The 14,968-nt window shown below is 32.8% G+C and overlaps 1 protein-coding gene across 1 annotated transcript in view; it reads right to left on the reverse strand.

The window, feature by feature from the left end:
• Positions 1 to 10,706, reverse strand: part of LOC117783070 — a 61,525-nt gene extending 50,819 nt beyond the window's left edge. The window contains exons 1-3 of the mRNA XM_034620247.1: positions 10,387 to 10,706; positions 2,204 to 2,811; positions 113 to 605 (exon numbers count right to left, since the gene is read on the reverse strand). Coding sequence (XP_034476138.1) covers positions 113 to 605; positions 2,204 to 2,811; positions 10,387 to 10,420 — 1,135 coding nt within the window. The 5' untranslated portion in view covers positions 10,421 to 10,706. The remainder of the gene's footprint in view (positions 1 to 112; positions 606 to 2,203; positions 2,812 to 10,386) is intronic.
• Between the last annotated feature and the right edge of the window lie 4,262 nt (positions 10,707 to 14,968).

Consider the following 14,968-nt stretch of genomic DNA (forward strand, 5'->3'; position numbering starts at 1 on the left):
CACCTGCAACCTTCTGTCTGCCACTTGCCACTTGCCACCTGGTTGTAAGTTTATGTGTTGCATCTTAAATTCACGTGAAATGCAAGGTATGGTTTTTGGCTTTTAGACTTACCGCTCCCAAGTGGCACATTCGTTTGCTGCTCCATTGCTGTTGTGGCAAGTTTATTAGATGTTGCCACCGACGTTGTTGTTGCTGTTGCTGCTGCTGTTGTTGTTGCTGTTGCTGTTGTTGTCACTTGCTTGTTGACGCTCTTGCTTAGTCTCAAAATTGTTGTTGCAGATGTTGCAGTTGTCGTTGCAGTTGCAGTTGCAACAACATTGCTTTGTGGTGCCTTCAGTTTGTGCAATGTCGCAGCCACAGCCTTTGATGCTTTGGCGGTGCGTGTGACGCTCAACACATGATGTTGTTGTTGTTGCAGCTGCGATGTTGCAACATTGTGACTCTTATTATCGATCGCTGTGCTTGCAACTGCCGCTCGATCTGTCGTCGATGTCGAGTTGCGTATGACAAGTATCGATTGCGATTTCTCCAGTCGCTTGAGCGTCTGCAGCACAAACGGAGATTTGCTCTCACAGTTGCTCTCCGAGCTGAGACTGCGAGATGCCTGAAAACGTACAGAGAGACAAAGAAAGTGTGAGAAGGAATAAAATGTAAATAGGATTTTAAGAAATATATATGTTTATCGATAAATTGTCTAACTACCATATAAGGAGTTGATTGATTAGGGTCGAAAAAATATCAAATTCTCTAGATGTTAAAATTTTTAATGCAGAATTATTTAAGAGGCCAAATCATGATCAAAATGACATTTCGCTTGAAAATCGATCAATTTTTGATGAAGTTATGTGGCATCAAAGATTTTGAAAAAATGTCAAGGGGTAGGTATGGAAAATTGGATGATAGATGGCTTAGAGTCGAAAAATATCAATTTTTCTAGATGTTACAAATTTTAATGCAAAATTATTTTAGAGGCCAAAACATGATTAAAATGACATTCCGCTTGAAAATCTATCAATTTTTGATGAAGTTATGAGGCATCAAAGTTTTTGAAAAAATGTCAAGGGGTAGGTATGGAAAATTGGATGATAGATGGCTTGGAGTCGAAAAATTATCAATTTTTCTAGATGATAAAAATTTAAATGCAGAATCATTTTAGAGGACAAATCATGATTAAAATGACATTCCGCTTGAAAATCGGTCAATTTTTGATGAAGTTATGAGGCATCAAAGTTTTTGAAAAAATGTCAAGGGGTAGGTATGGAAAATTGGATGATAAATGGCTTAGAGTCGAAAATATATCAAATTTTCTAGATGATAAAAATTTAAATGCAGAATCATTTTAAAGGCCAAATCATGATTAAAATGACATTCCGCTTGAAAATCGGTCAATTTTTGATGAAGTTATGAGGCATCAAAGTTTTTGAAAAAATGTCAAGGGGTAGGTATGGAAAATTTGATGATAGATGGCTTAGAGTCGAAAAAATATCAAATTTTTTAGATGATAAAAATTTAAATGCAGAGTCAATATAGAGGCCAAATCATGATTAAAATGACATTCCGCTTGAAAATCGGTCAATTTTTGATGAAGTTATGAGGCATCAAAGTTTTTGAAAAAATGTCAAGGGGTAGGTATGGAAAATTGGATGATAGATGGCTTAGAGTCGAAAAAATATCAAATTTTCTAGATGTTACAAATTTTAATGCAGAATTATATAGGAGGCCAAATCATAATCAAAATGACATTCCGCTTGAAAATCGGTTGAGTTTTGGTAAAGTTATGACAGTTTGAAGTTTGTCAGACTTTGGATCTAGCCACTTTACAAGTAAAAATTTTTATCCAATTTCACATGATTTTTTACAAGAAAATGAAATTTCTCAGAATCAAGTTTAAAGTGTTGTTTTATACTAATTACGATATAAGGAGTTGTTTAAAACTGAAAACTTAAGGTTTAAATTTTTCAATTTTAAAAATTTCAAAGGGAGGACCCTTAGCATGCAAATCGACATACAGATCTAGATGAAAAATATTTGTTTTTCGAATCTTATTAATATCGTGTTCAAGTAGTTAAATTTAGTAATCGATTGACATAAAGCTAGTTTTAGTTAACCAAAAAAATGTTTATTATAATAAAGAGCGTTATGGATAGTTTGAAATGTTTTTGCTATTGTGATTGATAGTTTTAACTGGTTCTAAAATCTTACATGTTTAAGCAAAAAAGGACGTTCGATGAGCTTAGTGTTGTTGTTGCTGCTGTTGTTGTTGTTGAGTTGTTGCTTTGTTGCTGCTGTGTTTTGAGCCTTGAGCACACTCTCCAATTGGCTGGCATTAATCGGCGTTTGCAAGAGTATCGTATTCGATTCCTTGCCACTGCTGGAGACTATGGAAATGCTGCCAGAAGAATTGTTGCTTGTTGTCGATGTTTGCACGATAGTTTTGCGTGCCACAGTTGTTGTTGTTGGCAATTGATTAAGTGTTATGGCCGTGGCTTTATCCTGTTGTTGTTGCTGTTGTTGCTGCTGCTCGCTAATCAGACTAAGTATATCCTGTTTATTCTGTATTATGATCTGGCCATTTTCATTGCGTGTGCCACGCAACAAAATAATGTTGCTCTGTTTCTGTTGTTGTTGTTGCTGCTGTTGCTGTTGTTGCATTGCCTCGATCTTGAGTTTGGCAGCACGTAAACTAGTTGTTGTCGTTTTTGTTGCTGTTGTTGTTGCTGCTGCAGCATCGACCTCATTGCTAAGACTCAGTTTGCCACTGCTCTGCGATTTGACCAGGCTAAAACGGCTTAGGCCATTCTTTATATTGCCTGCAAAGAGCATGAAGTAAAAATCAATAATACATCATTATATTATTAATTAAAATATTTATTATATATTTTTGCACCTTTTTTTAATGCACACACGGCACAAACCTTTTTACTTCTTATTAATTTGGAGTACCTTCAATTATATATTTTCGAACTAACTTTAAAACATTATTTCTTTGTTTATCTATTAAATTAGTGTTCTTACCTAGAGCCATTGTGTCTATTTTATATCAATATATGCATATATTCTTACAATAACATGATATCATATTAAAGTTAATATTATGATAACATGCAATTTATCTTAAATCAGATTCCGTTTTTAACAACTGCTAATGGTCTATGACAGCTCTTAATGTGCCAGGAAACAAAAAAACACGGTTAAAATCACATCTAGGCTATAATTAATTAAATAACTATTGCTCCATTCTGTTATAATTCTCTTATTATTATCTTATTGTTTATTATTATATATTTATTTGATTAAAAAATAACATGTTAGCTAACAATCAAAAGCATACATCAAAATACAGCGGGGTATATCCCTGAATACCCCTAGTTTATAATTATATTGTATAACTTATAGTTCTCATCGCTATAAAAACCGTGATCATTTCGAGATTGAATATAGTAGTAACTGTGAATATCAACAAGATGTGGTTCCTTTTCCAATCGATAATCCTTCTAACAGGATTCGCGGCTTATTCGATTGCATATAATTATCGATTCGTTCTTGACGATTTTGAAATATTCAGCGAGTGTCGTGATCAACCAAAGAACGTATTGAATATAAACGGTCTCTTCGATTTATCTGAACTAAAGCTTAATGCAACTTTTGAATCTGTATATGTATCGGGCAATTTGACCACTATCTGGAATATACAACCATCGGATCGCATTGAAGTAAATTTCTAAATATTATTCAAGCCTGTTTCGGTTTTCACTTTCGGCCAGATTTATCGGAAGTGTAAATTATTAACTAGTTTCATTTCGGCTATACTTGTCCTTGTATTCAATTCACTTTAAATTGGTTAACTTAGTCTGATATATAATAGAAAATGAAGCCGAAACAGGCCTGATTAACACTTTTTTTAACGCTGGTTCTTAAGGGAGATATACCTTTACAGGCTTCTTTGGAATTGTTACGCTTTGACCGCGGAGTGTGGTTTAATACATTATATAGTATGGTCGTCAAGGACTTTTGCAGTGTCCTTTATAGCGAACATCAATATTGGTACCAATTTTGGACTAAACACATAAGCAACTCGAAAGACGTTAAGAGCAAATGCTTTTCGCCTGGTGTAAGACTTGCCAAGAATTTTATTATTATTAACCATAAATAAAATAAATTTGCTTATATTAAACAGACCAAATTAGAGCATGAGCCATTTAAAATGGATATGACAGCACATTTGAGTGGACTTCGGATGGAAGGACCACATAAACTCATAATTAAATTCAAGGCATTTGACTTAAAGCAACGCGAAAGAGGTACAAGTATTTGCTTTGAAATATTGGGGGAAGTAACTGGGATATAATGATCTCTGAAGCTAAAATTTTTTAAATAAAAGTTAGCAATTCAAAAAAATAAAAATTGTATCAAAAATTTGAAAATCTGTTTGAAAAAGCACACCCTAAATATTCTTAAAATTTTCGAATAAAACAACAAAGATTTGAGCTAAAGATATTAAAATTATATTCATAATAGTTGGCAAAGTCAACTTCAAGTTGAATAGTTGTCAAAAATTTGACAAACTGTAGACTCATTGTCGAAAAGATACAAAAAGATGCGAAAAAGCAAGCGAAAGATACTTTTGTATCTGCTGCTAAACAGGCTAAGGATTTATGGCCATAACTGGAGTTGGTAACAGGCATTGTCAACACGTTATTGGCATTAGAAATTGATAGAGTTGATAGATATGACAAACAGTGTTGCCCCATTGTGTGCTGCAAGATGATCTCTGGGAAAGCAAAATGTTACGTTACGTATACGCCACGTTGTGTTGTACTACGTTAAACATGGTCAGCGGTCAGTGGCTTAGACGGAGCCCCATTTTGTTGGCCAACAATGGCAACAACAGGCGCTAAATCAAGCGAAAGACGACATGTTTATGGCTCACACACACAGACGCGTTCACACAACTAGAACCACTTAGCTTGGCGGATCCAAAAAACGCAATAAAAGTGCAACAAACAAACCGAGCGATGACAGCAGGAGTGGGGAGAGTGAAAGGCAACTGGAGAATGGAAAGTGGAGAGTGGTGAGTGTGGCGAAAGAGAGAGAGAGAGAGAGAGCGGGGGACGGGAGGAAGTGTCAGGCTGCATGCGTTGCCAAATATAGACTCCAAGGCTAAAAGGCGACACGACAACACACACACAAAAGTGAGCTCCGGAAACGTTTAAACGTAGCTAAACACTTGTCCGGCAATTGTCCCCTCCCTTCTCTACACCCCCTTCCCTCTTCTTCTACTTACACCCCCTCTTGAGCCCACCAACTGACTTGTCTTGTACGCCGCTCGACGCCCTCAAGCCAAATAGTGTGTGCTTGTTAGACCCTGTACTTTAAATACGCAAAGGGTATACAACATTAGTAAACAGAGAAAAGCATTGCATTGATTTCTTTCGCAAAAAAAAATAACGCATATTAAAAGCTAATAATTATATCTCTAATTCGATCATATACAATTCTAAAATAAAAAAAAAAAAAGGTAAGCATTTAGTTTTTTTTTAAGAAAATAATTAGATTTAAATCATTTAGCTATGGATTAGCTATATATAGCAATATAAACTACCCGTCGTTTTATAAATTTATCTATAAAATCCATGGAAAGATAGCTGAGTTATTATCACATTTTTTTGGGGTACTTCATTATTAAAATCAAGAAAAAATTATACAAAAAAAAATTATTCTTTTTTTCACATAATTGAACCAAGGTTTGAACACAAACCTTAGGTTTAGGAGTTATATAAACCGGTTTGCGAACCGAACCTAAGTCTTGCTTTAGGGTTCGAACCATCGAACCGAACCTTTTCCAAAATTTTGTTGGTTTGCAGCCTTGATGATAAACATATTATTATTATTATATTGTTACCATTCATTTGTTCTGTTTTTTTTTAATTTATTAAGTACAGGGTCTTTTAAAGTCGGGTTCGCTCGACTGTAGCTTTTTAGCACTTGTGTTCTGTTTGTTTTGAAAACGTGTGAGGGTCATAATTAGCCACTGCTGCCTCTCTGCTTCTGCTTTCTGCTCCTTCTATTCTTCTTCTTCTGCTACTTCTGCTGGCCGTCTGTGACCATGTGAACAAATAGATATATGTGTGTGTGTGTGTGTGTGTGTGTGTGCGAAAAGGTCGCCAAAGCAAAACAATCAGGCAGCAAAGGACACGAGAGTCACAGCGAGAGTGAGAGATGAGGAGGAGAGAGCGAGAGAGAGAGAGAGAGTGGAGAGACCATTCATTCAAACACACATACTTCATTGTAATGTATGGCGGCACATGCACCCATGCAAACATACATACATACATACGTAGGCCTAGCAGTCACAACAACAACAACAACAACAGCTAAGTAACAACAGTAAAAGTTAGAGCGAGAGGAATATGGAGAGAGATCCCTGACAATGTCCGCGTAACACATAAAACACTGCTCCTGGGAGCGAAAAGGTTACCGGGTGGAACAGGGGGAAAAGGGTGGGAAGGATTGCGGGAAGAGGGGTAGAGGGAGATTGCTGAAGTTTCGCATATTTTTGCGTTCGTCGCGGCTTTTGATGTGCAAAAGGCAACGAAACTACAAGCACAGTGGTTCAAGCAATATTTATATTTATTAATTTTATTTTATATTTTTTTTATTATTTTTTTTTTATTTAAGTTTAAAGCATATACGTTAAACAAACCTATGAAAAAAAGGCATGTTTTTGCATTTATTTTAATTATTTCATTAAGTTAAACTTATTTAAATTCTTAAAGTAATTTCTATTAAAAGACCCTACACTAATGTTTAATAATCTTAGAACAATATTTAATTTAGCGATAAAAACTGACCACTTTTTGAGCGTCAAATATTAATAAATAACAATTCTAGTTAAAACGTTTATTTAAGAATTGTATACTGAATAATAAAAAAAGTACATTCCTGCTGATGGTGTTCCTATTTTGATTTGAGAAAGTCAAAATCTAAATAAAAATCTTTTTTTAACATTTTAAGCATATACATCTAGTCCTATATGGACCTATTTCTATAGTAAGTACGGAGTTTCGGATAAAATTTGACTATTTACAACATCGAAAAGTAAGTAAAATAACAATTTAAGGCCCGGAAATCAAAATTCCTGTCAAACTTCATATAAAAAAAAAAAAGGTAGCAGGAATTTTTAGTTTTCGTTTTCGATTCTTGTGTATACAGTATATTGAACGAAATCCACAGATCCACATCGATAGTTGGCATATCGATGGCCTATGTGGACTGAAAGAACAGCTGATGAGTGTATTAGGAAAATATACTGAGCATTTTTTCCTGATAAAGTGATTTTTCAGAGTGACCATGCAAGTTTTAGGTGAATATATTTTTAATATTAGGTGCTTGGTCACACTGTTTTAGTTATGTTCCACAAATACAATAAATAAATAACAAACTCCTGACAAGAATTTTAAGTTTGCTAGAGAAAGGCCTTTAGAGAGGAATAAAACACACTGATTTATTAATTAAAAATTAACAAAAGTTTATTTATAAAAAAAATTTCAAGTAATTTTTTAAGCTTTTGGTCCTGTTCCGATTTGATAAAAGATAAAAAATGAAGATAAATGTTTTTCTGAGATCATTATATCCCAGTTATTTCCCCCAGTATTTCAAAGCAAATACTTGTACCTCTTTCGCGTTGCATTAAGTCAAATGCCTTGAGTTTATATAATATCTTATGTGGTCCTTCCATTCGAAGTCCACTCATATGTGCTGTCATATCCACTTTATATGGCTCATGCACTAATTTGGTCTGTTTAATATAAGCAAATTTATTTTATTTATGGTTAAAAATAATAATCATCTTGGCAAGTCTTACACCAGGCGAAAAGCATTTGCTCTTAACGTCTTTCGAGTTGCTTATGTGTTTGGTCCAAAATTGGTACCAATATTGATGTTCGCTATAAAGGACACTGCATAAGTCCTTGATGACCATACTATATAATGTATTAAACCACACTCCGCGGTCAAAGCGTAACAATTCCAAAGAAGCCTGTAAAGGTATATCTCCCTTAAGAACCAGCGTTAAAAAAAGTGTTAATCAGGCCTGTTTCGACTTCATTTTCTATTATATATCAGACTAAGTTAACCAATTTAAAGTGAATTGAATACAAGGACAAGTATAGCCGAAATGAAATTAGTTAATAATTTACACTTCCGATAAATCTGGCCGAAAGTAAAAACCGAAACAGGCATGAATAATGTTTAGAAATTTACTTCAATGCGATCCGATGGTTGTATATTCCAAATAGTGGTCAAATTGCCCGATACATATACAGATTCAAAAGTTGCATTAAGCTTTAGTTCAGATAAATCGAAGAGACCGTTTATATTCAATACGTTCTTTGGTTGATCACGACACTCGCTAAATATTTCAAAATCGTCAAGAACGAATCGATAGTTATATGCAATCGAATAAGCCGCGAATCCTGTTAGAAGGATTATCGATTGGAAAAGGAACCACATCTTGTTGGTATTCACAGCTATTACTATATTTAATTTTGACATGATCACGGTTTTATAGCAAAGAGAACTATAAGTTATACAATATAATTATGATTTCGATTGTTGGCTGACATGTTATTTTAATCAGATAAATATCTAATAATAAACAATAAGATAATGATAAAAGAATTATAACTATGGAGCAACAGATATTTTATTAATAATACCCTTGATGTGATTCTAATCGAGTTTTTTGTTTCCTGGAACACTTAGATCTGTCATACACCATTAGTGGTTGTAAAAAAATAAAACTGATTCAAGATAAATAGCATGTTATTTTAAAATTGATACCTCTTAAAAATATTTTCATATATTTCCAATACTCCTACACTCCTATATACGCTATTTGACACCCATATTTGCTTTATTGTGCTCCATTTACCACTAATTTCAATAGATAAAAAAATGACTGGATGTAAATTCGAAAATATGTAATTTAAAGTATTACAGTTAATTCCTACAATAATTGTCAAAGCTCGTATAAAGTACAAAAATTCATTCGTCCAATCTTTATAACAAAAAATTTCTTACGTATTTTTATTTTAGAAAAAATCTAATCAGATAAATATTTTAATATTGTCATCATTTAAATTGCTTAGATTTTCGCTGAATCGTACCACTGTGCGGTCGAACGCACGTGGCATGAAGCATGACAAGGACGCAACTCTCACTCTCTCTCCCTCTCTGTGCAACACGACAAATTGCAAGTCTATTGAAATTTTATTAGAAACATAAATCAAAAGCAGCATTTTTCCAAAGGGCAGCAAAGCAAATAAAGAAGAAGGTAAAAGGAGTTGGATAAATTAGGCAAATATGCAACAGAAAAAGAAAAGGAAAGGCGCAAATAAAACATGTTGTCAGGATAACTTATAAATGAGTAAAGATAATGACAAAGAAATTGCCTAAGGAAAAGTGCCCTTGAAAGAAGTCAAAACAAAAGCAAAGAAAGCAAAAAAATCAACAACAAAACAAACTAAACAAAACAAAAAACTAATGAAAAAACCAATAGCGAGCAACGATAATCGAAGAAGCGCACTTATCAGCAAACTAACGGTACCACAGATAAGGCAAAGCTCATCGATAATTATGTTATGTACTGTGTACAGTGTGTCAAGTAGCTATTTTGACAAAACCAATTGCTTTTTTTTCAAAAAAAAATAAATAAAGAACTACTTTCTTAAATAATTGTTCTGACAAAAGCCATTAATTCCCAAAAAAAAAATTAAGTTTTTTTTATTTATTATAAAAAATGCTTATTATATTAATTAAAAATTTTTTTCAGTATGTTAAGTAATATTCAAGTAAATATTTTGGGAAAAAATGCAAATAATTATCTTAGTCTATATAGTTTAATATGCAATTAAAATAGCATTTTAAAAACAGTTTTAAACGCTTTTAAAAATAAAAAAAAGATTGAGTATGTCAAAAAAATATTTTAACATAAAAAATTTAAGTATTCTTATAAATAATAATTTTAAAAGGTGGATGTTTTTTTTTGTAAACTATTTGTTACAAATATTTATATTGTTTTTTGGTATGTTAAGTAATTATTTTTACAAATTTTTGATTTAGCAAAAAAAGCTTAACAAATAATTTATTATTAATTTTTTTTAAATTAAAATACTTTATACAATTTAATTTTATAATTTAATTATTTAATTTTGTTATATTTTGATTTTATTATAAAAGCGTCAAAAATCAGAACAAGTAAATGAATTTGTTGCATTGTCAAAACAATTACTTGATATACTGTAAGCTTGTGAGTAAAGAGAGAGGAGAGTGAAGAGCGGATAGAAGTTTTGTTGTTTTTTGTATTTGTTTTTGTTTTTACTTACTTTGCTGCAGATTGAGATTGAGATTTAGATTCATGACCAACAACAACAACGGCTACGACGAGCGGACAGCGACGGAAAAGCGGGAAAAGCAATTTGTTTAGGCTCGTTTTCCATGTGCCTTCCTTCCCCCTCCCACTGCCACTGCCTTCTCTCCCTTCCACCAGCCCCTTTCGACACCTGGCCTCTCTTAAAATAAACACTGCATTTTAACATTAACTGAACTGCGTTCGCTGTTAAATGTTAAATGTTAATTGCATTTTCCATTTTTCATTTTCAGCTCGACGCACAAAACACACACACACACTCACAAATAGCACACGTACATGTATATACAATACATGTACACATACATTTATATATATATATATACAGCTATTTACATATACAAATTTTATTTCTCGATACGCGTTGCCAAAAAAAGGTAAACAAAACTTTTCTCAAACTGCGTCGTGTTTTTCGCCGTTGCTCACTTATTTTTAATTGCAGTTTATGTGTTTTGTTTAATGCAAAATTCAACAAAATACCGATCAAAATATCAATTTTTCAATTTTTTTTAACGCGTCCCCCCGACTTTATCCACGGACTGTGAGCCAACAGCTGTTTTAACAGCGCCAAAAGCTTAACAGTTTGCTCCAATGTTATTAACACTGGGCGCTCAATTATTACTGCTAAATAATTTGACTAATTATCAAACAATATAAAATGTCAATTATCTGATAGAAATCAATTTAATAAAAGAGTACATATCATTTTTAAGCACTGCAGCTTTTGGTTTTGCCTAAAAAAATCTAAAGTAAAAAGCTTGCATTTAAATTAAACAGCTGTCAACTTACTCCACACGCTGTCTGTAACGTTAACATAACAGCGCACCACTCAGTTATCAATTTTCTCAAATAATGTTAAAGTGTGGTGGTCGGCTGATACATATCGATTAATTGCTTACTTCACCGCTCCACACTGTTGAGCAGCTGTTAAGCCAGTGCTGCCATATCGTTAGCTGAGCGCGCACATTTAAATGCTGCTATCATACATCAAATGGCATTTGTTGACCTTGTCGCACGTTTTGTGCTATAAATTCAACAGATTTACTTATCGTGACATATGCTGTGTGTATGGAAAACAAACAAAAAACCTTCAATAATTATATTTTCCTTGTAAAACAAAACTTTCGCCGTTTTTAGTTTCGCCTCTCCCCATCCCCCTGCCGATGTAATAACCACAGTGCTCGACGGAAGTCTCACACTATCTCAAGCGAATACAGAATAATTGCTGTGCCAGTCGGTGCCATAGCGCCAACAACAACAGCAACAACAACAACAATGACAGCAACAACTATAACAACAATGACAACACTTATCTGTGTCGTTGTCGCTGTTTATTGTGGTTGTTGTTGTTTTTGTTGCTGTCATTGTTATTTTATTGTCGCTTTTGTTGCACACTGAAAATAATATACAAAATAATTGAATTACTCGAATAGCCAAACAAACATGTGTGTGTGTATCTGTATGTGGGTATTTGTGTGTGTGTATCTGTATGTGGGTGTTTGTGTGTGTGTATCAGTGTGTTGTGATTATTTAAGGGGCGTTCAGAGCTCAAAAGCGTGCTGATAAGACCGCAAAAGCCAGAGGCGGTTTTAACGAGATAAGCTCGGAATTATTTGTCTCATTTGCGTATTTAATGCGAAAAAAAAACTCAAATAAAATCAACAAGGGCAGCGATTAACGTTTACAGGGTGTTTACATCACATCAATTAACGTTTACAGAGTGCTTACAGCACTTTGATTAACACTAACAGATTGTTTACAGCATATCAATTATTATTATTTACTTATTTACATTGGGAAAAAGAAACAAAGATAATGGTTGTATATACAGCTACTCAAAAAAGTTTTTTGACAAAATCAAAACATTAATTTCTTGCAAGTAAAATAAACATATTACAATGGATTTATATTTGATTTATTCTTTTAAATGCTTTTATTAAATGGAAAATTTTTTAAATTTAAAAAAAACATTTAAAAATATCAAATTTTTTCAAAACTTTATCTTGACCCACTGTATGTATTTTTCGCATTGTCAAAACAATTACTTGATATACCGCATTTCGCATGCAAAAAGAAAACGAGTGAAACAAAAATGAATCAAAAACAACAACCACAAGAAGAACAACAACTGCAGCAAGTACATTAATTAACGATTACAGGGTGTTCGCGGCTGGCCATTCAATGATTACAGCAAACAGTTTGCGATAACAGCAACAGCAACAGTCAATCAAAAAAAGCGTGAAATGCAAACGTGACTTGAACTGCGCTTTAACATCGGCACGTATGTTAATTATGCTGCCAGCGTCGCAGTCGCTGTCACTGTTGTTGCTGTTGTTGTTTTTGTTGTTGTTGTTGTTGTTTCCTCCCACTCCCAGGCTTACAATGTGTGTTTTATGATTATATTGAGAAATACCAGCACGTTTCTACATTTGTACACAAAACTGGCTTCAGTTGCCATTTGATAAATGCACAAAATATGTACAATAACATTTTTGTGACATTTACTGAAGAAAATCAAGTATATAAATATAAAAGAAGAATAAAAAAAGCTGCCCAACTGCGCTTTAAATTTGGCTAGTGATGTCAACATGTCGTAGCATCGATAAGTCGATAAGAGCGACTATAATTTTGATTAGTAATATAAAATCTTTGATAAACTTTGAGCATGCTAAAAAAAATGTTATTGGTGTAAAAAAAAAACTCGACACATCGATATTTCAACATTTGTACATACTTACATATTTCTTGTTCTAAAATCGGATCATTGATGTCTTAATATCAGTAAGTCATATAAAAATATTTATATATGTGTATCTGTATATATAAAGATATTATATGTCGAAAAAATAAAAACAGATTTTAAATTCTTTTTTTTTAGATACATTTAACAAAGTTCATTCATAGATATATCGTTGATTTTGCACATCTCTAATTTTGCTGCATTTTGTTAATTGGGGCTTCGAACTCATGATGATAACAAACAAAGTCACACTCCACGACAATAACAAAACAAAAGCCAAACTTGATTTAAAACAAGGCCCCCTCCCCCTCTGAACCATAGCTCCCATCCCTAGTTGGCAGTCAACGCCCCCCGAAGACGGCAACTGCGAAGTCGACGTCGGCAGCGACAGCGATGCCGATTGGACTTTGACGAGATCGATAACAAGAATAATAAGACAATTAAAAAAGGTTTCAAATCGTATGCAATAATAATATTAAAACTCAATTTGGTCAATAATTTGCATGTTCTGTATAAAAAGGTCTCGCATCATTTAAATGTGGGCGGTGGGCGTGGCAACAACACACACAAATATATACACGCACACATGCTCACGCTAAAACGAGTCGGCCTGGATAAACAAAATAACAATAACAGCAAATAGCCCTCAATGAAAATAAAATGCATTTTTTGTCGCAAGCAAAAAAAAAAAAAACAAAGCTGACAATAAAGTTGTTGGTGGACAACGTAAATGGCAAAAAAAAAACACTACTCTCTAGCTGTAAATTGCCAACATTGTGTTATTGTTTTTGTTGTGAGAGGGAGTATGATTGTGATTCCTTTTCCATCCAGCGAGAGGGAGAGAGAGAGTGTTAACTCGCAGTTAGCACTCTCTACACCAGGGATGTCACTGTAAGCCTTGCAAGCACACACACACACACACATGCATAGACAATTCCATGCAATGCATGCACATACACCTAGCCCAAAAAGTATTTTAACAAAATAGAAGTTCACATATTCATATTCTATTTATTATTATAGTTAAATTTTATGAATATTATTTTTTTACTTGTTTTAAAAACTTTAGACAAGAATATTAAAATAGAAGTCTAAATAATAAATCTCTTAAAAATACATAATTATTTTTGCAAATAAAATGAAGTTAAATTAAAAAGGGTATTTTCATTTTAAAATGTAATTAATTTCAACGAATAATACAATAGATAAATATATAAATATTTCGTAATTTTTTTGAAGAACCATAAATAAGATTTAATAAAATTAGATTTGAATAAAAATATGTTTGTTTATTTTTTTAAAGTAGTTTAATTCAATTCATATTATAATTTAAGTACTTGAATGAATAAATAGTATTTTTTTTTTTGTTTTTTTTTAAACTAAAATAAAAATGTTTCAAAAACAGGACTAAGAATCCAAGAATAATAAAATATGATCTAAATGAAAAACTGCTTTTTAATTCAAAAAAAAAAGTTAAATTCAATAAATATTTTTTTTAAAAGAACAATAAAATATATTTAATAAAAATCTCTTAAAATTATATTTTATTTAATTTTACATTTTTAATAGTGTCAAAATCCTTTCCTGACCAGCTGTACATGTTAAGCCGGTTTTTGTGAGCATCGATGCAATTTACAATGCAACGTTGCAGCAACAACAAAACAACAACAACGACTCAACTCAAAATGTGGCAAATTTGAGAGAAATGACTGCAAAAATTTGCGGCATTTGACTTGGGCAACAACAACAACCTCAAACAACAATAATTAAATCCTCATAGTTATACACAAATGTATGT

This window comes from Drosophila innubila, assembly GCF_004354385.1.
Source record: "Drosophila innubila isolate TH190305 chromosome 2R unlocalized genomic scaffold, UK_Dinn_1.0 1_C_2R, whole genome shotgun sequence".
NCBI lineage: Eukaryota > Metazoa > Arthropoda > Insecta > Diptera > Drosophilidae > Drosophila > Drosophila innubila.